This window comes from Oncorhynchus nerka, linkage group LG14 (assembly GCF_034236695.1).
Source record: "Oncorhynchus nerka isolate Pitt River linkage group LG14, Oner_Uvic_2.0, whole genome shotgun sequence".
Lineage (NCBI taxonomy): Eukaryota > Metazoa > Chordata > Actinopteri > Salmoniformes > Salmonidae > Oncorhynchus > Oncorhynchus nerka.
Window position 1 is genome coordinate 20,667,723 of NC_088409.1, and position 22,930 is coordinate 20,690,652.

A 22,930-nucleotide genomic window follows, 5' to 3' on the forward strand; every position below is an offset into this window, starting at 1 on the left:
CCATTGTTTTGACAGAGCCTCGTTATTGGCTGGTAACCAGGAAATATGCTTTTGGCCACTCACTGTGATTGGCTGTTAACTGTGATTGGCTCAGAAAGCTTTTCCTGACTCCTGTATGGACTACTGTGTGTATATATACAGTTGAAGTCGGAAGTTTAAGTGTGAAAGTCACCCAGTAAATACTACTTGAGTAAAAGTGTTTGGTTTTAAATACACATAAGTATCAAAAGTAAAAGTATAAATCCTTTCAAATGCCTTATATTAAGCGAACCAGACGGCACAATTCTCTTCTTTTTTAAATTTAAGGATAGCCAGGGGCACAGTACAACACGCAGACATAATTTACAAATGAAGAATTTCTGTTTATTGAGTCTGCCAGATCAGAGGCAGTAGGGATGACGACAAAGGATGGTCTCTTGATAAGTGTGTGAATTGGACCATTGTCATGTCCTGCTGAGCATTCCAAATGTAATGAGTACTTTGGGGTGTCAGTCAAAATGTGTGGAGTAAAAAGTATGTTATTTTCTTTGGGAATGTAAGTATTTTTAAAAACTTATCTTACTTTACATCACTGACGCTTACTTAGCCGAGTGTGTAACTCTCGCACTCTCTCTGTGTAGAGGTGACTCTGAAGGTTCACCTGAGTGATGCCAGCACCCACCAGCCCCTGGGCGGAGCCACCATCGAGCTCTTCGCCAACCACACCCCTGTAACCACAGAGACCTCTGCTGCCGACGGCAATGCCTACATGCGTTTTCCCTACCGCCTTGGAACCCTGCTGGTTGTCACAGCAACCAGACAGGGCTACGTGCCAAATTCTGCCCCCTGGAGACCCACCAGACTGCCCGGTAGGTCAAAGTAGTAAAATCTACTGTGTGTGTGTGTGTGTGTGTGTGTGTGCGTGCGTTCACACACACACACACAATCTGAAAGTGGTGTGTGAGGATAATGAGGGTGCCCCATTACAGCTTTATTATAATAAGTGACCACCCCCATTATCCTCACACAACACTTTCAGATTGTTCACACACACATGCTTATCAGCACTGGACAATTTAGGAGTGACAGAGAGAGGAAAGGAGTGACAGAGAGAGGAAAGGAGGAGTGACAGAGAGAGGAAAAGAGGAGTGACAGAGAGAGGAAAGGAGGAGTGACAGAGAGAGGAAAAGGGAGGAGTGACAGAGAGAAGAAAGTCTCTTTATTTAGACAGGGAGTCAATGCTGAGACCAAGGTCTCTTTATTTAGACAGGGAGTCAATGCTGAGATCAAGGTCTCTTTATTTAGACAGGGAGTCAATGCTGAGACCAAGGTCTCTTTATTTAGACAGGGAGTCAATGCTGAGACCAAGGTCTCTTTATTTAGACAGGGAGTCAATGCTGAGACCAAGGTCTCTTTATTTAGACAGGGAGTCAATGCTGAGACCAAGGTCTCTTTATTTAGACAGGGAGTCAATGCTGAGACCAAGGTCTCTTTATTTAGACAGGGAGTCAATGCTGAGACCAAGGTCTCTTTATTTAGACAGGGAGTCAATGCTGAGACAGGGAGTCAATGCTGAGACCAAGGTCTCTCTTATTTATTTATTTATTTTTATTTAACCTTTATTTAACCAGGAAGGGCTCATTGAGATTAAAATCTCCTTTTCAAGAGTGCCCTGGCCAAGATAGGCAGCACCAAGTCATTACAAAAAAATTACAGACAGACAACATGAAAAACTACAAGTAATCTTGTAAAAACCATTGAATTCACAAGAGTATAAAACAGCAAATTAAAAACATTGACAGGTCAGGGAATCAGCCTCAAAATCCTTCATCAGTGATTTAAAAACACCAATCGGGACAAGTTCTTCCAGTTTAAAAGTAGTTTGTAAGGTGTTCCAAGACGATGGTGCAGAGTACATAAGAGCCCTTTCACCAAATTCAGTTCGGACATTTGGAACAGTTAGCAGGATAAAGTCCAGCGAACGAAGAGAGAACCCACCACATTTCTGAACAATACAAATGCACAAATAAAAAGGTAGTAAACCCAAAATTGCTTTGTAAATAAAAGTATACCATTTACTGAGCCTACGAGTGACTAGAGAAGGCCAGCCAACCCTGGTATACAAGGTGCAGTGGTGCGTAAGGGTTTTGCAGTTTAAAATAAATCTCAAAGTGCCATGGTAAAGAGTGTCAATTGATCTCAAACACTGAGCGAAAGCATTCATATAGAAAGTATCCCCATAGTCTAGTTAAGGCATAAATGTAGCTGATACTAGCCTCCTTCTGGCTTCAAAAGAAAAACGGGCCTTATTCCTAAAATAAAATAAGGCTTGTTTTTCTTTTGAAGCCAGAAGGAGGCTAGTTAGACAGGGAGTCAAGGTCTCTCTTCCAGGTGAGCCCTGTATAGCACCACAATACACATCAAAATACAATAAACACATTAAACTACACATTCATATACACAATAAAATACACATTCATATACACAACAATACACGAAAAGCAAAACGCGTTCATAAAAAACAGACCCATTCTTCTGTAAAAAGGTCCCTTAACAACCGTCTGACCTGACCTAGAGGCACCAATTCCTCCCATTTGAAAGTGTTGTAGATCATTCCACACGTACGGTGCAAGGAAATGAACGGCTGATTTACACTCTAGACACCAAAGGAGTCTCCAGAGTGAACCAACCCTGTGAACAGGTTTAAGAACTTGTCATTTTAAGTCTTAATAGTGATGTTAGGTAAGTCGGGAGTTTGTGGAGCAGGGCTTTGTAAACAAGAAGACTGTAGTGATTCTACAGAGAACCTTTTGGTGAAGAATACAGTGTTGAGTAATTCAACTGTCTCCTGTGATAAAACGAAGGGCGCTATGAAAAACACCATCCAAGGCTTTAATAGTCGAGGCAGATCACAGAGAATGGAAAAGGGAAAGCTAGAGATTTAAACTAATCAAGTATCTTCAAAAAAATGTTTTTCTACAAACCACAATGATAGAAAAAAAAGAAACCACTAGGTTTAGAATGAAGTTTAGAGGAACATAAAATTCAAAAGTTGACCTTTAGTGAGAATAAAAATGAGCCACAGGGTAGGTTATTGTGATGAATAAATGAGTGACTGTGGTGGGTCCCATGTGGCTCAGTTGGTAGAACATGGTGCTTGCAACGCCAAGCGTCTGCTGAAATGTCAAAATGACTGAAATGTGTGTGTTCCAGTGTTTTCCTCTCTCAGTCTGGAGCTGCTACCAGAGAGAGCTGCCACTCTGATGGTGTATGAAGACCTGATACACATTAACTCTGGATCCCAAGGTGAGAGAGAGAGAGTGTACTTAGACACTGTCCCTGGCCCAGTGACCTCACACACATTAATAATGAAATATGTCCACCCCTTTAAAACATCTCTCTAATGAAAGACACACACACACACACACACACAGGCAGCATGTGTCCTCTGTCAATCAGTCAGGAGCAATTACATTAGATAAGATTTAAATTAGATGTGATCTCATAACATGTATCTTTGTCTGCCGTGTGTCTGATCAGTGTGCTTGTTTTGCTATGTGTGTGTCTGTGTTCGTCTTCAATAAATACTATCTGCTCTTCTCCTGCTCTGCCATCCTCTCTGAGTGAGGTTCTGCTACTGCTACTCCTTTAAATCTTGCTGACTGAGCTGTGTGTGTCCGTCCTCCAGGAGGGCAGGATAATTATGCTATGGTCTGGTGCATACAGTGGCCCTCATCCACACACAGTGTGTTATATCATGATATTTTGAACCTGGAAGCCCAGGGGAGCGAGAAACCTTGTCATGCAGCAGGAGGAGAGAGAATGAAAAGAGAAAGGGGAAGAGAGGGGGAAGAGAGGGGTGGGGAGAGGGGGAAGAGAGGGGGTGGGGAAAAGGGGGAAGAGAGGGGGTGGGGAAAAGGGGGAAGAGAGGGGTGGGGAAGAGAGGGGGTGGGGAAGAGAGGGGGTGGGGAAAAGGGGGAAGAGAGGGGTGGGGAAAAGGGGGAAGAGGGGGTGGGGAAGAGAGGGGTGGGGAAAAGGGGGAAGAGGGGGGTGGGGAAGAGAGGGGTGGGGGAAAAGGGGGAAGAGGGGGTGGGGAAGAGAGGGGGTGGGGGAAAAGGGGGAAGAGAGGGGGTGGGGAAAAGGGGGAAGAGAGGGGGTATGGAAAAGGGGGAAGAGAGGGGTGGGGAAGAGAGGGAGTGGGGAAGAGAGGGGTGGGGAAAAGGGGGAAGAGAGGGGTGGGGAAAAGGGGGAAGAGAGGGAGTGGGGAGAAGGGGGAAGAGAGGGAGTGGGGAGAAGGGGGAAGAGAGGGAGTGGGGAGAAGGGGGAAGAGAGGGAGTGGGGAGAAGGGGGAAGAGAGGGGGTGAGGAGAGGGGGTGGGGAAAAGGAGGAAGAGAGGGAGTGGGGAAAAGGGGGAAGAGAGGGGGAAGAGAGGAAGGGGGAAGAGGGAGTGGGGAGAAGGGGGAAGAGAGGGAGTGGGGAGAAGGGGGAAGAGAGGGGGTGAGGAGAAGGGGGAAGAGAGGGGGTGAGGAGAAGAGGGAGAGGGGGTACGGAAAAGGGGGAAGAGGGGGTACGGAAAAGGGGGAAGAGAGGGGTGGGGAGAAGGAGGAAGAGGGGGTGGGGAAAAGGGGGAAGAGAGGGAGTGGGGAGAAGGGGGAAGAGAGGGGTGAGGGGGTGAGGAGAAGGGGGAAGAGAGGGGTGAGGAGAAGGGGGAAGAGAGGGGGTGAGGAGAAGAGGGAAAGGGGAGAGGCGGGGAAGAGAGGGGATGGAGAGAAGGGGGGAAGGGTGCAATGTTCATTATAGAGGGAAGAAAAGAGAGGGAACACTTAGGAGGGGTAGAGGATGAGGAGGGGCTTTTTGGATTGGCACAGGAACCCCCCCCATACACACACACATGCTCTGCTACATCTCACACTGTGTCCAAGCTGTTACCTGGAACTAACTCCTCTCCATTTTGTTACTCCAGTCCTGTGATTATATCCCAGACCACCTCCAATACTGGACATTCAGTTCAATAACAGACCTCCTTCAAAACTGGACATTCAGTTCAATAACAGACCTCCTTCAAAACTGGACATTCAGTTCAATAACAGACCTCCTTCAAAACTGGACATGCAGTTCAATAACAGACCTCCTTCAAAACTGGACATTCAGATCAATAACAGACCTCCTTCAAAACTGGACATTCAGATCAATAACAGACCTCCTTCAAAACTGGACATTCAGATCAATAACAGACCTCCTTCAAAACTGGACGTTCAGATCAATACCAGATCAGGTGCACTGAAGGCAGAGGATACACAGAGCTAGAGAAAACACACAGGCACGGCTGCAGCGGTGTCTCATTGCCCAGGAATGTACACTCACCACAGTGGAAACACTATGACATCATCGCGAAGCCCCACTATACAAACTTCTCTTTAACACACACAGTCTTGTTTAACTAACCTTGTGGGGACACAATTGATTCCCATTCTAAATCCTCATTTCCTTAACCCCTAACCATACCCCAACACCATCTCCTAACCCACAACCCCTTACCCCAATACTAACACTAATTCTAACCTTAATCTAAACCCCCTAGAAATAGTGTTTTTCGTTGGTCTAATTTTTGTTTTTGTTTACTATTCTTGTAGTTAAACATGTCCGCAAGCGTGTGCACACACACACACAGTCTTGTTTAACTAACCTTGTGGGGACACACAATTGATTCCCATTCAAAATCCTGTTTTCCCTAACCTTACCACAAAACCTAAACCTAACCTACAACCACTTACCCCAATTCTGACACTAATTCTAACCTTAAACCCCCTAGAAATACATTTTTCCGTTGGTCGATTAAACATGTCCACACACACACACACACACAGAGAGAGAGCAATGTGTTACTATACTTGTGAAGACTTTCGCGCAGTAGCCCTGAGACCACGCAGCTCCCGCGGGACTGCCCTGTGTTTCTATCATTTTTGGGGGTTTGGTTATTGGCGGTAGCTGCACCTGATTCAGCTGCCCTGCGCGCCGGACAGGCCAACTGTTGCCATTTTGAAACATTTCATGTGTCTGAAGGTACAAACTCTTCCTTCCCGGCGGACCCGGAGAGCAAATCAAGTGCACTATAGGCCTCCCGCTGGCCAATGGGATGGCTCAGATGACCGTGTCTGCAGTACAAGAAAGCTACAGCAAAGATATCAGAACATTTAAAACCATGACTAGAGAGAGACTGTCAACGAATACAGCAAAGATATCAGAACATTTAAAACCATGACTAGAGAGAGACTGTCAACGAATACAGCAAAGATATCAGAACATTTAAAACCATGACTAGAGAGAGACTGTCAACGCATACAGCAAAGATATCAGAACATTTAAAACCATGACTAGAGAGAGACTGTCAACGCATACAGCAAAGATATCAGAACATTTAAAACCATGACTAGAGAGAGACTGTCAACGAATACAGCAAAGATATCAGAACATTTAAAACCATGACTAGAGAGAGACTGTCAACGAATACAGCAAAGATATCAGAACATTTAAAACCATGACTAGAGAGAGACTGTCAACGCATACAGCAAAGAGCTGCTTTAAAACCATGTTTAAGTGACTGTCCAGCTTGTTTCAACACTTTGTATTCCTACTCAGCCCTGTCAACACTTTGTATTCAACACTTTGTATTCAACACTTTGTATTCAACACTTTGTATTCAACACTTTGTATTCAACACTTTGTATTCAACACTTTGTATTCAACACTTTGTATTCAGCACTTTGTATTCAACACTTTGTATTCAACACTTTGTATTCAACACTTTGTATTCAACACTTTGTATTCAGCACTTTGTATTCAACACTTTGTATTCAACACTTTGTATTCAACACTTTGTATTCAGCACTTTGTATTCAGCACTTTGTATTCAGCACTTTGTATTCAACACTTTGTATTCAGCACTTTGTATTCAACACTTTGTATTCAACACTTTGTATTCAGCACTTTGTATTCAACACTTTTATAAGCCATAAAATACGCTTCTCCACTCAGCTCTGCAACAAGCAGTGCAGCAGTAATGAATGAGTAGGAGAGTGTATCTACAGGCTTGTTGTTATTAGCGGCTTGGGTCTTTTTTAATATCAAGGAATATTTCACTTTCTCTGGTCATAGGAGTAACAACATGAATTTGTGCATGAGGTGGAAATAATGCGGTGCGACTTGAGTTTCCCCAACAGCTGGAAGAAGGTGTCCCTTTTTGGTCAGTTTCAGTGGAGGAACGCGAGAGACTGACCCTCAGTCTGCTGCTCTCTCCCTCCGCTGAGACTGACCCTCAGTCTGCTGCTCTCTCCCTCCGCTGAGACTGACCCTCAGTCTGCTGCTCTCTCCCTCCGCTGAGACTGACCCTCAGTCTGCTGCTCTCTCCCTCCACTGAGACTGACCCTCAGTCTGCTGCTCTCTCCCTCCCTCCACTGAGACTGACCATCAGTCTGCTGCTCTCTCCCTCCGCTGAGACTGACCCTCAGTCTGCTGCTCTCTCCCTCCGCTGAGACTGACCCTCAGTCTGCTGCTCTCTCCCTCCGCTGAGACTGACCCTCAGTCTGCTGCTGCTCTCCCTCCGCTGAGACTGACCCTCAGTCTGCTGCTCTCTCCCTCCGCTGAGACTGACCATCAGTCTGCTGCTCTCTCCCTCTGCTGAGACTGACCCTCAGTCTGCTGCTCTCTCCCTCTGCTGATACTGACCATCAGTCTGCTGCTCTCTCCCTCTGCTGAGACTGACCCTCAGTCTGCTGCTCTCTCCCTCTGCTGAGACTGACCCTCAGTCTGCTGCTCTCTCTCTCTGCTGAGACTGACCCTCAGCCTGCTGCTCTCTCCCTCTGCTGAGACTGACCCTCAGCCTGCTGCTCTCTCCCTCTGCTGAGACTGACCCTCAGTCTGCTGCTCTCTCCCTCTGCTGAGACTGACCCTCAGTCTGCTGCTCTCTCCCTCTGCTGATACTGACCATCAGTCTGCTGCTCTCTCCCTCTGCTGAGACTGACCCTCAGTCTGCTGCTCTCTCTCTCTGCTGAGACTGACCCTCAGTCTGCTGCTCTCTCTCTCTGCTGAGACTGACCCTCAGCCTGCTGCTCTCTCCCTCTGCTGAGACTGACCCTCAGTCTGCTGCTCTCTCCCTCTGCTGAGACTGACCCTCAGTCTGCTGCTCTCTCCCTCCGCTGAGACTGACCCTCAGTCTGCTGCTCTCTCCCTCCACTGAGACTGACCATCAGTCTGCTGCTCTCTCCCTCCGCTGAGACTGACCCTCAGTCTGCTGCTCTCTCCCTCCGCTGAGACTGACCCTCAGATCAGCCCAGTAAAATAAAAATAAAAAGCAAATGATTTAAATGTCTGCTCACTCAGCTGTGCCTCACAAGTAATACAACAACAGATCTATTACTGGTGTGATCATATAGCCCCAAATGTTTTAATATAAAAACATTTTTTAAATGTCCCAAACTACAATGCATTGGCAGGGCAATTCAAGCAAAGCCAGTATGCGGTGATAATGTATTGGGCCTGTAGCTTACTGCACAAACCTCATTGCTACAGTACTGTTTTTAATTGGTTGTTTCATAGAAAAAAAGTTTAGCCTATTTTTTTTAGAGGTAGATCTTGGCTTGCATTTAGACTCAAAGGGATCTTGACTCAGAAAAGGTTGGTGGCCACTGTTCTAGAGTTTTCCTTGTTAACACTATCACAGTTTCCCTTTACTATGGCAATTTTGATCGAATCAAGGCAATATTTGCCACTTTCAGTGCAACATACTGAAACCAAATTTGGTTGTAGGCAGCATGAGCGGTTGTGAGTAGATGCGCTTGTTTTGAGATCAAAGCGAGAGCTGCATGTAACCACGTGTGCACATTTTGTTCATATCCTTTGCTAGTTCCATTCTTTTACTTTTGAGATTTGTGTGTATTGTGAAGTGTTAGATGCTACTGCACTATTGGAGCTAGGAACACAAGCATTTCGCTACACCTGCAATAACATCTGCTAAATATGTGTATGTGACCAATAAAATTGGATTTGATTCTAGTTAGTGAGCTATTAGCCCAGTTATAGATTGTTTGTAGTCGGCCTAAACATACTTCCGCCTAAAACATCAGTGCCACAGATAACTTCCACAAAGCTGTGAACGATCTGAGAAACAAGAAGGGCTCTATGCCATCAAAAGGAACATACAATTCGACATTCCAATTAGGATCTGGCTAAAAATACTTGAATCAGTTATAGAATCCATTGAATCCAAACATTCACAAAATGGGACAAACACCAAATTGAGAGATTGCATGCAGAATTCTGTAAAAATATCCTCCGTGTACAACATAAAACACCAAATAATGCATGCAGAGCAGAATTATTCCGATATCCGCTATTTATTAAGATCCAGAAAAGAGCCATTAAATTCTACAACCACCTAAAAGGAAGCGATTCGCAAACACTCCATAACAAAGCCATCACCTACAGAGAGATGAACCTGGAGAAGAGTCCCCTAAGCAAGCTGGTCCTGGGGCTCTGTTCACAAACCCAAACAGACCCCACAAAACCCCAGGACAGCAGCACAATTAGACACCACCAAATCATGAGAAAACAAAAAGAGAATTACTTGACATATTGGAAAGATTTAACAAAAAAACAGAGCAAACTAGAATGCTATTTGGTTCTAAACAGAAAGCACACAGTGGCAGAATACCTGACCCAAACTTAAGCACAGCTTTGACTATGTACAGACTCAGTGAGCATAGCCTTGCTATTGAGAAAGGCTGCTGTAGGCAGACCTAGCTCTGAAGAGAAGACCTGCTATATGCACACTGCCCACAAAATGAGGTGGCAACTGAGCTGCACTTCCTAACCTCTTGCCAAATGCATGACCATATTAGAGAGAAATATTTCCCTCGGATTACACAGACCTACAAGGAATTTGAAAACAAACCCAATTTTGATAAACTTCCTTATCTATTGGGTGAAATACCACAGTGTACAATCACAGCAGCAAGATGTGACCTGTTGCCACAAGAAAAGGGCAACCAGTGAAGAACAAACACCATTGTAAATACAACCCATATTTATTTATTTTCCCTTTTGTACTTTAACTATTTGCACATAATTAACTTTTGTGAGTGTAATGTTTACTGTTCATTTTTGTATTGTTTTATTTGACTTTTGTTTATCTATTCCACTTGCTTTAGCAATGTGAACATGTTTCCCATGCTAATACACCCCTTAGAGAGAGGCAGTGAGAGACAGAGGAAGAAAGCGGGAAGCAGTGAGAGGGGAAGAGGGAGAGAGAGAGGAGGAGGGAGAGAGAGGCAGTGAGAGCGGAAGAGGGAGAGAGAGAGGAAGAGGAAGAGAGAGAGAGAGGCAGTGAGAGGGGAAGAGGGAGAGAGAGAGGAAGAGGGAGAGAGAGGCAGTGAGAGGGGAAGAGGGAGAGAGAGAGGTAGAGGGAGAGAGAGGCAGTGAGACAGAGGAAGAAAGCGGGAGGCAGTGAGAGGGGAAGAGGGAGAGAGAGAGGGAGAGGAAGAGGGAGAGAGAGGCAGTGAGACAGAGGAAGAAAGCGGGAGGCAGTGAGAGGGGAAGAGGGAGAGAGAGAGGAAGAGGAAGAGGGAGAGAGAGGCAGTGAGACAGAGGAAGAAAGCGGGAGGCAGTGAGAGGGGAAGAGGGAGAGAGAGAGGAAGAGGGAGAGAGAGAGGAAGGGTGGCAGAGGGAGATGGAAGGAGGCAGTGAGAGGGGAAGAGGGAGAGAGAGGCAGTGAGAGGGGAAGAGGGAGAGAGAGGGGAAGAGGGAGAGCGAGGCAGTGAGAGGGGAAGAGGGAGAGCGAGGCAGTGAGAGGGGAAGAGGGAGAGAGAGGCAGTGAGAGGGGAAGAGGGAGAGAGAGGCAGTGAGAGGGGAAGAGGGAGAGAGAGGCAGTGAGAGGGGAAGAGGGAGAGAGAGGCAGTGAGAGGGGAAGAGGGAGAGAGAGAGGAAGGGTGGCAGAGGGAGATGGAAGGAGGCAGTGAGAGGGGAAGAGGGAGGGAGAGAGAGAGGAAGAGGGAGAGAGAGGCAGTGAGAGGGGAAGAGGGAGAGAGAGGCAGTGAGAGGGGAAGAGGGAGTGAGAGGGGAAGAGGGAGAGAGAGGCAGTGAGAGGGGAAGAGGGAGAGAGAGGCAGTGAGAGGGGAAGAGGGAGAGAGAGGCAGTGAGAGGGGAAGAGGGAGAGAGAGGCAGTGAGAGGGGAAGAGGGAGAGAGAGAGGAAGGGTGGCAGAGGGAGATGGAAGGAGGCAGTGAGAGGGGAAGAGGGAGAGAGAGGCAGTGAGAGGGAAAGAGGGAGAGAGAGAGGAAGGGTGGCAGAGGGAGATGGAAGGAGGCAGTGAGAGGGGAAGAGGGAGAGAGAGAGGAAGAGGGGGAGAGAGGCAGTGAGAGGGGAAGAGGGAGAGAGAGGCAGTGAGAGGGGAAGAGGGAGAGAGAGAGGAAGGGTGGCAGAGGGAGATGGAAGGAGGCAGTGAGAGGGGAAGAGGGAGAGGGAGAGGAAGAGGGAGAGAGAGGCAGTGAGAGCGGAAGAGGGAGAGAGAGAGGAATGGTGGCAGAGGGAGATGGAAGGAGGCAGTGAGAGGGGAAGAGGAAGAGGGAGAGAGAGGAAGGGTGGCAGAGGGAGATGGAAGGAGGCAGTGAGAGAGAAAGAGGAAGAGGAAGAGGGAGAGGCAGTGAGAGCGGAAGAGGGAGAGAGAGAGGAAGGGTGGCAGAGGGAGATGGAAGGAGGCAGTGAGAGGGGAAGAGGGAGAGAGAGAGGAAGAGGGAGAGAGAGGCAGTGAGAGGGGAAGAGGGAGAGAGAGGAAGGGTGGCAGAGGGAGATGGAAGGAGGCAGTGAGAGGGGAAGAGGGAGAGCGAGAGGAAGAGGGAGAGGAAGAGGGAGAGAGAGGCAGTGAGAGCGGAAGAGGGAGAGAGAGAGGAAGGGTGGCAGAGGGAGATGGAAGGAGGCAGTGAGAGGGGAAGAGGGAGAGAGAGAGGAAGAGGGAGAGAGAGGCAGTGAGAGGGGAAGAGGGAGAGAGAGGAAGGGTGGCAGAGGGAGATGGAAGGAGGCAGTGAGAGAGAAAGAGGAAGAGGGAGAGGAAGAGGGAGGCAGTGAGAGAGAGGAAGAAAGCAGGAGGCAGTGAGAGAGAAAGAGGGAGAGAGAGAGGAAGAGGGAGGCAGTGAGAGAGAGGAAGAAAGCAGGAGGCAGTGAGAGAGAAAGAGGGAGAGAAGGGTGGCAGAGGGAGATGGAAGGAACTGATTGAGTAAAAGAGAAAAACCATTAGAAAGTTGAGATGTAATATGGAGGAGTAAAAACAGTGATAAGAGAGAGAGGAGAGAAGGCCAGCATCCATATGGCGTTCATCACACATCTTTCAGACATTCATCTGACGAGCTACAAGGGTTACAGGGGAGATGGACACTAAGGAACACTGGATCTAAGTGTGTGAGTGGTTCCTGACCCCCCCCTCTTTCCTCCCCAGGATCGAGGGGTCAGTCCTGGGTTCAGTTCCAGCGTCGAGCCCTGAGCCTCCCTCCCAATTCGTCCTACAGCAATCTCACTGCCCTGCTGACTGTGGCCAACAACCCCAACCACATCCAGCACTTTCCCTACCTACAGGGCCTGGGGGGCAATGGAACAGGTACCTCCACTGGGACTGGGACAGACTGGGACCAGACTTAGGTGGAATACACTCTTGGTACCATTCCATTGGTGCCGTTGTATCCAACAAACTAAATAAATTATTTGAAAGTATTTGACATGGATGGGGTGAAGGGAGGAGGGGGATGAAGGGTGGGAGGTATGGAAGAGATGAAGGGTGGGTGGGTGGGGGATGAGGGTGGGTAAGATAGAAGACATGTGGGGCTGGTGGGGAGTGTGTGGTGAAGGGATGGATGAGGGGTAAGTGGGTGGGTGGAGGTGGGTGGGGTGGAGGGGGTGAAGGCAGGGAGGGTTGAGGAGATTAGGGGTGAAGGTAGGGGTGTGTGTGGTGAAGTGAGGGGTAGATGTGAATAAGGTAGGGTTGAGGAGATTAGGGGTGAAGGTAGGGGTGAGGTACAGCTCTATGTAAGAGGTACATCAAAGATACACTACCCAGAAGAGCCCCCTTTAACACAATATACAGTAACCCCTGTGCTCTCAAACAACCTATGTGTGTGTGTCCATTTTACATTTGTATCATTTAGCAGACACTCTCCTCTCCCTTTCTCTCTCCTCTCCCTGCTTCTTCTCCTCTTCTTCTAATCTCCTCCTCTCACTAAACTTCTCCCTCTCCCTCTCACTACTCTCATCCCTCTCTCACTGCTCCTCTCCTCCCTCTCTCTCACTACACCTCTCCTCTCTCCCTCCCTCTCACTACACCTCTCCTCTCTCCCTCCCTCTCACTATACCTCTCCTCTCTCTCCCTCCCTCTCACTACACCTCTCTCTCACTACACCTCTCCCTCTTACTACACCTCTCTCTCTCCCTCTCTCTCACTATACCTCTCCTCTCTCCCTCTCTCTCACTACACCTCTCCTCTCTCCCTCCCTCTCACTACACCTCTCTCTCTCCCTCTCTCTCACTACACCTCTCCTCTCTCCCTCTCTCTCACTACACCTCTCCTCTCTCCCTCCCTCTCACTACACCTCTCCTCTCTCCCTCCCTCTCACTACACCTCTCCTCTCTCTCCCTCCCTCTCACTACACCTCCCTCTCACTACACCTCTCCCTCTCACTACACCTCTCTCTCTCCCTCCCTCTCACTACACCTCTCCTCTCTCTCCCTCCCTCTCACTACACCTCTCCCTCTCACTACACCTCTCAATCTCCCTCCCTCTCACTAAACCTCTCCTCTCTCTCTCTCCCTCCACTACACCTCTCCTCTCTCCCTCCCTCTCACTACACCTCTCCTCTCTCTCCCTCCCTCTCACTACACCTCTCCTCTCTCTCCCTCCCTCTCACTACACCTCCCTCTCACTACACCTCTCCTCTCTCCCTCCCTCTCACTACACCTCTCCTCTCTCTCCCTCCCTCTCACTACACCTCTCCTCTCTCTCCCTCCCTCTCACTACACCTCCCTCTCACTACACCTCTCCTTTCTCCCTCTCACTACACCTCTCCTCTCTCCCTCTCACTACACCTCTCCTCTCTCCCTCCCTCTCACTACACCTCTCCTCTCTCTCCCTCCCTCTCACTACACCTCTCCCTCTCACTACACCTCTCACTACACCTCTCTCTCTCCCTCCCTCTCACTACACCTCTCCTCTCTCCCTCCCTCTCACTACACCTCTCCCTCTCACTACACCTCTCTCTCTCACTACACCTCTCCTCTCTCCCTCTCTCTCACTACACCTCTCCTCTCTCCCTCCCTCTCACTACACCTCTCCTCTCTCTCCCTCCCTCTCACTACACCTCTCCTCTCTCTCCCTCCCTCTCACTACACCTCCCTCTCACTACACCTCTCCCTCTCACTACACCTCTCTCTCTCCCTCCCTCTCACTACACCTCTCCTCTCTCTCCCTCCCTCTCACTACACCTCCTCCCTCCCTCTCTACACCCTCCCTCTCCCTCCCCTCACTACACCTCTCCTCTCTCCCTCCTTCTCACTACACCTCTCCTCTCTCTCCCTCCCTCTCACTACACCTCTCCCTCTCACTACACCTCTCTCTCTCCCTCTCTCTCACTACACCTCTCCTCTCTCCCTCTCTCTCACTACACCTCTCCTCTCTCCCTCCCTCTCACTACACCTCTCCTCTCTCTCCCTCCCTCTCACTACACCTCTCCTCTCTCCCTCCCTCTCACTACACCTCCCTCTCACTACACCTCTCCCTCTCACTACACCTCTCCTCTCTCCCTCCCTCTCACTACACTCTCTCTCTCTCTCTCTCACTACACCTCTCCTCTCTCCCTCTCACTACACCTCTCCTCTCTCCCTCTCACTACACCTCTCTCCCTCCCTCTCACTACACCTCTCCTCTCTCCCTCCCTCTCACTACACCTCTCCTCTCTCTCCCTCCCTCTCACTACACCTCTCCTCTCTCTCCCTCCCTCTCACTACACCTCCCTCTGACTACACCTCCGCCTCTCACTATACCTCTGCCTCTCACTATACCTCTCCCTCCCTCTCCCTCCCTCTCACTACACCTTTCTCTCTCTCCCTCTCACTACATCTCTCCTCTCTCCCTCTCACTACACCTCTCTCTCCCTCCCTCTCACTACACCTCTCCTCTCTCCCTCCCTCTCACTACATCTCTCCTCTCTCTCTCTCCCTCCACTACACCTCTCCTCTCTCTCTCCCTTTCACTACACCTCTCTTCTCTCCCTCTCACTACACCTCTCCTCTCTCTCTCCCTCCACTACACCTCTCCTCTCTCTCTCTCCCTCCACCTCTCCTCTCTCCCTCTCACTACACCTCTCCTCTCTCCCTCCCTCTCACTACACCTCTCCTCTCTCTCCCTCCCTCTCACTACACCTCCCTTTGACTACACCTCCGCCTCTCACTATACCTCTGCCTCTCACTATACCTCTCCCTCCCTCTCCCTCCCTCTCACTACACCTTTCTCTCTCTCCCTCTCACTACATCTCTCCTCTCTCCCTCTCACTACACCTCTCTCTCTCCCTCTCACTACACCTCTCCTCTCTCCCTCCCTCTCACTACATCTCTCCTCTCTCTCTCTCCCTCCACTACACCTCTCCTCTCTCTCTCCCTCTCACTACACCTCTCTTCTCTCCCTCTCACTACACCTCTCTCTCTCTCTCTCCCTCCACTACACCTCTCCTCTCTCTCTCTCCCTCCACCTCTCCTCTCTCCCTCTCACTACACCTCTCCTCTCTCCCTCCCTCTCACTACACCTCTCCTCTCTCCCTCCCTCTCACTACACCTCTCCTCTCTCCCTCCCTCTCACTACACCTCTCCTCTCTCCCTCCCTCTCACTACACCTCTCCTCTCTCCCTCCCTCTCACTACACCTCTCCTCTCTCCCTCCCTCTCACTACACCTCTCTCTCTCCCTCCCTCTCACTACACCTCTCCTCTCTCCCTCCCTCTCACTACACCTCTCCTCTCTCCCTCCCTCTCACTACACCTCTCCCTCCCTCTCACTACACCTCTCCCTCCCTCTCACTACACCTCTCATCTCTCCCTCCCTCTCACTACACCTCTCCTCTCTCCCTCTCACTACACCTCTCCTCTCTCCCTCTCACTACTCCTCTCTTTTGGCTCTCCTCTTCTAACAGGAAGTGAGCGTAGGTTTGAGCTGACTCCAGTGGCGGCCATCTCTGTCCACCTATTGGCCAGCGAGGGGGTGGAGCTCCAGGTGAATGGCCCAATCAGCATCTCCATCTCTCTACCGACCAATAGCGGCCTGAAGGAGAACCAACACATCCCAGCCTGGAGGTTCGATCCCAGTCTAGGTGAGTACATACACACACACACACAGCTTTTCAGTTTTTCTGAGCAGGGAGCAGATTTCTTGTGTTTTGGTCCAGAATTCCTCCCCTCGGAACCTCTAATCAGTAGGGTAAGGTACGTGTTGTGTGTATCTACCCTTCTGCATCCTTCATCAGTGGGATCTATGTTTCCTGAAAGGTAATGGGATGTGTGTATCTCAGTCAGGCTGGGAAATGCATCACTACATACTTTTTTTTAAAGGAACTGGGGGGAAAAACCGTACCAGAGTGCAACACACACACACACACGCACACACACTGTACAGTGAGACGGGAGATTACAGTGGGGCAGAGTTATGAATGGAATAATTGAACTTTCTAAAAGATTATCTGACATATTATTGGACGTAACGCACCGTATTAAAACACACATCAAAACACAGTACTTCTTGTTCCTGATTACATCCACATCACAAGATTGGTTAGGAAATGTAGCCTAACCTGTTTGAAAAATCCCTCCCTCCCCAGATCAGTAGAGGTGTAGTCAGCCGTAGATCATTGACTCAGACAGCAGTGGAGTGATTTAGGAGGGTAGCCAGAGTAATGCTTGAACCAGCTGAGGTACACTACCAAGGACGTCCTGTGATATGAAGGTCCAGTGGAGACTTACTGTTGTTGAAGGACACCATTCACTAGCCCAACGAGCTGATTAGGACAGGGGGCACACACACACACGCACGCACACAAAGACACACACGCACGCACACAAAGACACACACGCACGCACACAAAGACACACACGCACGCACACAAAGACACACACGCACGCACGCACACAAAGACACGCACGCACGCACACAAAGACACACACGCACGCACACAAAGACACACACGCACGCACACAAAGACACACACGCACGCACACAAAGACACACACGCACGCACACAAAGACACACACGCACGCACACAAAGACACACACGCACGCACACACAGACACACGCACGCACGACACACGCACACAAAGACACACACGCACGCACGCACACAAGAGACACACGCACGCACGCACACGACACACAAACACAAAGACACACACGCACGCACGCACACAAAGACACACACGCACGCACGCACACAAAGACACACACGCACGCACGCACGCACACAAAGACACACACAAAGACACACACGCACGCACACACACAAAGACACACACGCACGCACACACACAAAGACACACACGCACGCACGCACACAAAGACACACACGCACGCACACAAAGACACGCACGCACGCACACAAAGACACACGCACGCACGCACACAAAGACACGCACGCACGCACACAAAGACACACACGCACGCACGCACACAAAGACACGCACGCACGCACACAAAGACAGACACGCACGCACGCACGCACACAAAGCACACAAAGACACACACGCACGCACGCACACAAAGACACACACGCACGCACACAAAGACACACACGCACGCACACAAAGACACGCACGCACGCACGCACACAAAGCACACACACGCACGCACGCACACAAAGACACACACGCACGCACACGCACACAAACGCACACAAGACACGCACGCACGCACACAAAGACACACACGCACGCACGCACACAAAGACACACACGCACGCACGCACACAAAGACACACACGCACGCACGCACACAAAGACACACACGCACGCACGCACACAAAGACACACACGCACGCACGCACACAAAGACACACACGCACGCACACACACAAAGACACACACGCACGCACACAAAGACACGCACGCACACAAAGACACGCACGCACACAAAGACACACACGCACACAAAGACACGCACGCACACAAAGCACACAAAGACACGCACGCACGCACACAAAGACACGCACACACACAAAGACACACACGCACGCACACACACAAAGACACACACGCACGCACACAAAGACACACACGCACGCACACAAAGACACGCACGCACACAGACACGCACGCACGCACACAAAGACACGCACGCACGCACACAAAGACACGCACGCACGCACGCACACAAAGACACGCACGCACGCACGCACACAAAGACACACACGCACGCACGCACGCACACAAAGACACACACGCACGCACGCACACAAAGACACACACGCACGCACGCACACACACAAAGACACACACGCACGCACACACACAAAGACACACACGCACGCACACAAAGACACACACGCACGCACACAAAGACACACACGCACGCACACAGACACGCACGCACGCACACAAAGACACGCACGCACGCACACAAAGACACGCACGCACGCACACAAAGACACGCACGCACGCACACAAAGACACGCACGCACGCACACAAAGACACGCACGCACGCACACAAAGACACGCACGCACGCACACAAAGACACGCACGCACGCACACAAAGACACACACGCACGCACACAAAGACACGCACGCACGCACACAAAGACACACACGCACGCACGCACACAAAGACACACACGCACGCACGCACACAAAGACACACGCACGCACGCACGCACACAAAGACACACACGCACGCACACACACAAAGACACACACGCACGCACACGCACACAAAGACACACACGCACACAAAGACACACACACAAAGACACACACGCACGCACACACACAAAGACACACACGCACGCACACACACAAAGACACACACGCACACAAAGACACGCACGCACACAAAGACACACACGCACGCACACAAAGACACGCACGCACACAAAGACACGCACGCACGCACGCACGCACACAAAGACACGCACACACACAAAGACACACACGCACGCACACACACAAAGACACACACGCACGCACACAAAGACACGCACGCACGCACACAAAGACACGCACGCACGCACACAAAGACACGCACGCACGCACACAAAGACACGCACGCACGCACACAAAGACACGCACGCACGCACACAAAGACACGCACGCACGCACGCACACAAAGACACGCACGCACGCACGCACACAAAGACACACACGCACGCACACAAAGACACACACGCACGCACACAAAGACACACACGCACGCACACAAAGACACGCACGCACGCACGCACACACACAAAGACACACGCACGCACGCACACAAAGACACGCACGCACGCACACAAAGACACACACGCACGCACGCACACAAAGACACACACGCACGCACGCACACAAAGACACACACGCACGCACGCACACAAAGACACACGCGCACGCACGCACGCACACAAAGACACACACGCACGCACACAAAGACACACACGCACGCACACACACAGACACGCACGCACGCACGCACACAAAGACACACACGCACACACACAAAGACACACACGCACGCACGCACACAAAGCACGCACGCACGCACACAAAGACACACACGCACACACACAAAGACACACACGCACGCACGCACACAAAGACACACACGCACGCACACAAAGACACACACACACGCACGCACACAAAGACACACACACACGCACGCACACAAAGACACACACACACGCACGCACACAAAGACACACACGCACGCACACAAAGACACACACGCACGCACACAAAGACACACACGCACGCACACACACAAAGACACACACGCACGCACACACACAAAGACACACACGCACGCACACAGAGACACACACGCACGCACACAGAGACACGCACGCACGCACACACACAAAGACACACACGCACGCACACACACAAAGACACACACGCACGCACACAAAGACACACACGCACGCACACAGACACGCACGCACGCACACAAAGACACGCACGCACGCACGCACACAAAGACACACACGCACGCACGCACACAAAGACACACACGCACGCACGCACACAAAGACACGCACACAAAGACACACACACAAAGACACACACACGCGCACGCACACACACACATAGGTGTAAACAATCACACACACAGTACTGTACCGAGCCCAGCACAGCCATGTTCTCATGAGGAGTCAACTCTCTGACTGGGTGACCCTTTACATGATTGACATTGAAAGCCACTGTTCCCAGGATGCCTTATAGCCAGAGGGTATGTAGCCTTGTGTCAATACACGCACACACACGCACACTGTATGGGATTAATATTTCCCAGAAACACCCACCTCTGGTCCTCTGTGTTTTAGTCCACCGTTTCCCTAGCAACCCCAAAATAACAAACCTAACAGACCCGGGGCTTTAATTGAGTTTCTCCAGTGACCAGTTAGAGAGTGTGTGTGAGAGAGAGAGTTTGAGATTTCTCCAGAAATATTTCTCACACAGACACACAAATGCTTGAGCATACAGACCCACACAAACTCTCACACACAGACGCTTGAGCAAAAGACACACACAGACTTGGTGAAACCTGTTCTGCTAGTTTAACTGACAGCATGTATTTTGTTCTGTGATGTTGTAGAGTACTGAGCTGAATGATGTCACATACTGTTAGAAAGGAGCTGGTTTACCTCTGTGTGTTTATGATGTAAATACCATCCAGTTAATGATGTAACTACCATCCAGACTCAATATATTACAGAGAGAAGTTAATGATGTCAATACATTACAGAGAGGAGTTAATGATGTCAATACATTACAGAGAGGAGTTAATGATGTAATTACCATCCAGACTCAATACATTAGAGAGGAGTTAATGATGTAATTACCATCCAGACTCAATACATTACAGAGAGGAGTTAATGATGTAATTACCATCCAGACTCAATACATTACAGAGAGGAGTTAATGATGTAATTACCATCCAGACTCAATACATTACAGAGAGGAGTTAATGATGTAATTACCATCCAGACTCAATACATTAGAGAGGAGTTAATGATGTCAATACATTACAGAGAGGAGTTAATCATGTAATTACCATCCAGACTCAATACATTAGAGAGGAGTTAATGATGTAATTACCATCCAGACTCAATACATTACAGAGAGGAGTTAATGATGTAATTACCATCCAGACTCAATACATTACAGAGAGGAGTTAATGATGTAATTACCATCCAGACTCAATACATTAGAGAGGAGTTAATGATGTCAATACATTACAGAGAGGAGTTAATGATGTAATTACCATCCAGACTCAATACATTAGAGAGGAGTTAATGATGTAATTACCATCCAGACTCAATACATTAAAGAGGAGTTAATGATGTAATTACCATCCAGACTCAATACATTACAGAGAGGAGTTAATGATGTCAATACATTACAGAGAGGAGTTAATGATGTAATTACCATCCAGACTCAATACATTACAGAGAGGAGTTAATGATGTAATTACCATCCAGACTCAATACATTAGAGGAGTTAATGATGTCAATACATTACAGAGAGGAGTTAATGATGTAATTACCATCCAGACTCAATACATTAGAGAGGAGTTAATGATGTAATTACCATCCAGACTCAATACATTCAAGAGGAGTTAATGATGTAATTACCATCCAGACTCAATACATTACAGAGAGGAGTTAATGATATCAATACATTACAGAGAGCAGTTAATGATGCCAATACATTACAGAGAGGAGTTAATGATGTCAATACATTACAGAGAGCAGTTAATGATGTAATTACCATCCAGACTCAATACATTACAGAGAGGAGTTAATGGTGTCAATACATTACAGAGAGGAGTTAATGATATCAATACATTACAGAGAGGAGTTAATGATGTCAATACATTACAGAGAGGAGTTAATGATGTCAATACATTACAGAGAGGAGTTAATGATGTCAATACATTACAGAGAGGGGTTAATGATGTCAATACATTACAGAGAGGAGTTAATGATGTCAATACATTACAGAGAGGAGTTAATGATGTAAATACATTACAGAGAGGAGTTAATGATGTAATTACCATCCAGACTCAATACATTACAGAGAGGAGTTAATGATATCAATACATTACAGAGAGCAGTTAATGATGCCAATACATTACAGAGAGGAGTTAATGATGCCAATACATTAGAGAGGAGTTAATGATGTAATTACCATCCAGACTCAATACATTAGAGAGGAGTTAATGATGTAATTACCATCCAGACTCAATACATTAGAGAGGAGTTAATGATGTAATTACCATCCAGACTCAATACATTACAGAGAGGAGTTAATGATGTAATTACCATCCAGACTCAATACATTACAGAGAGGAGTTAATGATGTAATTACCATCCAGACTCAATACATTAGAGAGGAGTTAATGATGTAATTACCATCCAGACTCAATACATTAGAGAGGAGTTAATGATGTAATTACCATCCAGACTCAATACATTAGAGAGGAGTTAATGATGTAATTACCATCCAGACTCAATACATTACAGAGAGGAGTTAATGATGTCAATACATTACAGAGAGGAGTTAATGATGTCAATACATTACAGAGAGGAGTTAATGATGTCAATACATTACAGAGAGGAGTTAATGATGTCAATACATTACAAGAGGGGTTAATGATGTCAATACATTACAGAGAGGAGTTAATGATGT

General features: G+C 48.7%; 1 protein-coding gene across 1 annotated transcript in view; it reads left to right on the forward strand.

Annotated features, from left to right (window-relative positions):
• The window catches only part of LOC135575176 (protein FAM171A1-like), a 48,291-nt gene that overhangs the window by 10,008 nt on the left and 15,353 nt on the right, over positions 1-22,930 (forward strand). Inside the window, exons 2-5 of the mRNA XM_065027736.1 lie at positions 621-848; positions 3,193-3,285; positions 12,463-12,621; positions 16,194-16,370. Of these exons, the coding sequence (XP_064883808.1) occupies positions 621-848; positions 3,193-3,285; positions 12,463-12,621; positions 16,194-16,370 (657 nt within the window). The remainder of the gene's footprint in view (positions 1-620; positions 849-3,192; positions 3,286-12,462; positions 12,622-16,193; positions 16,371-22,930) is intronic.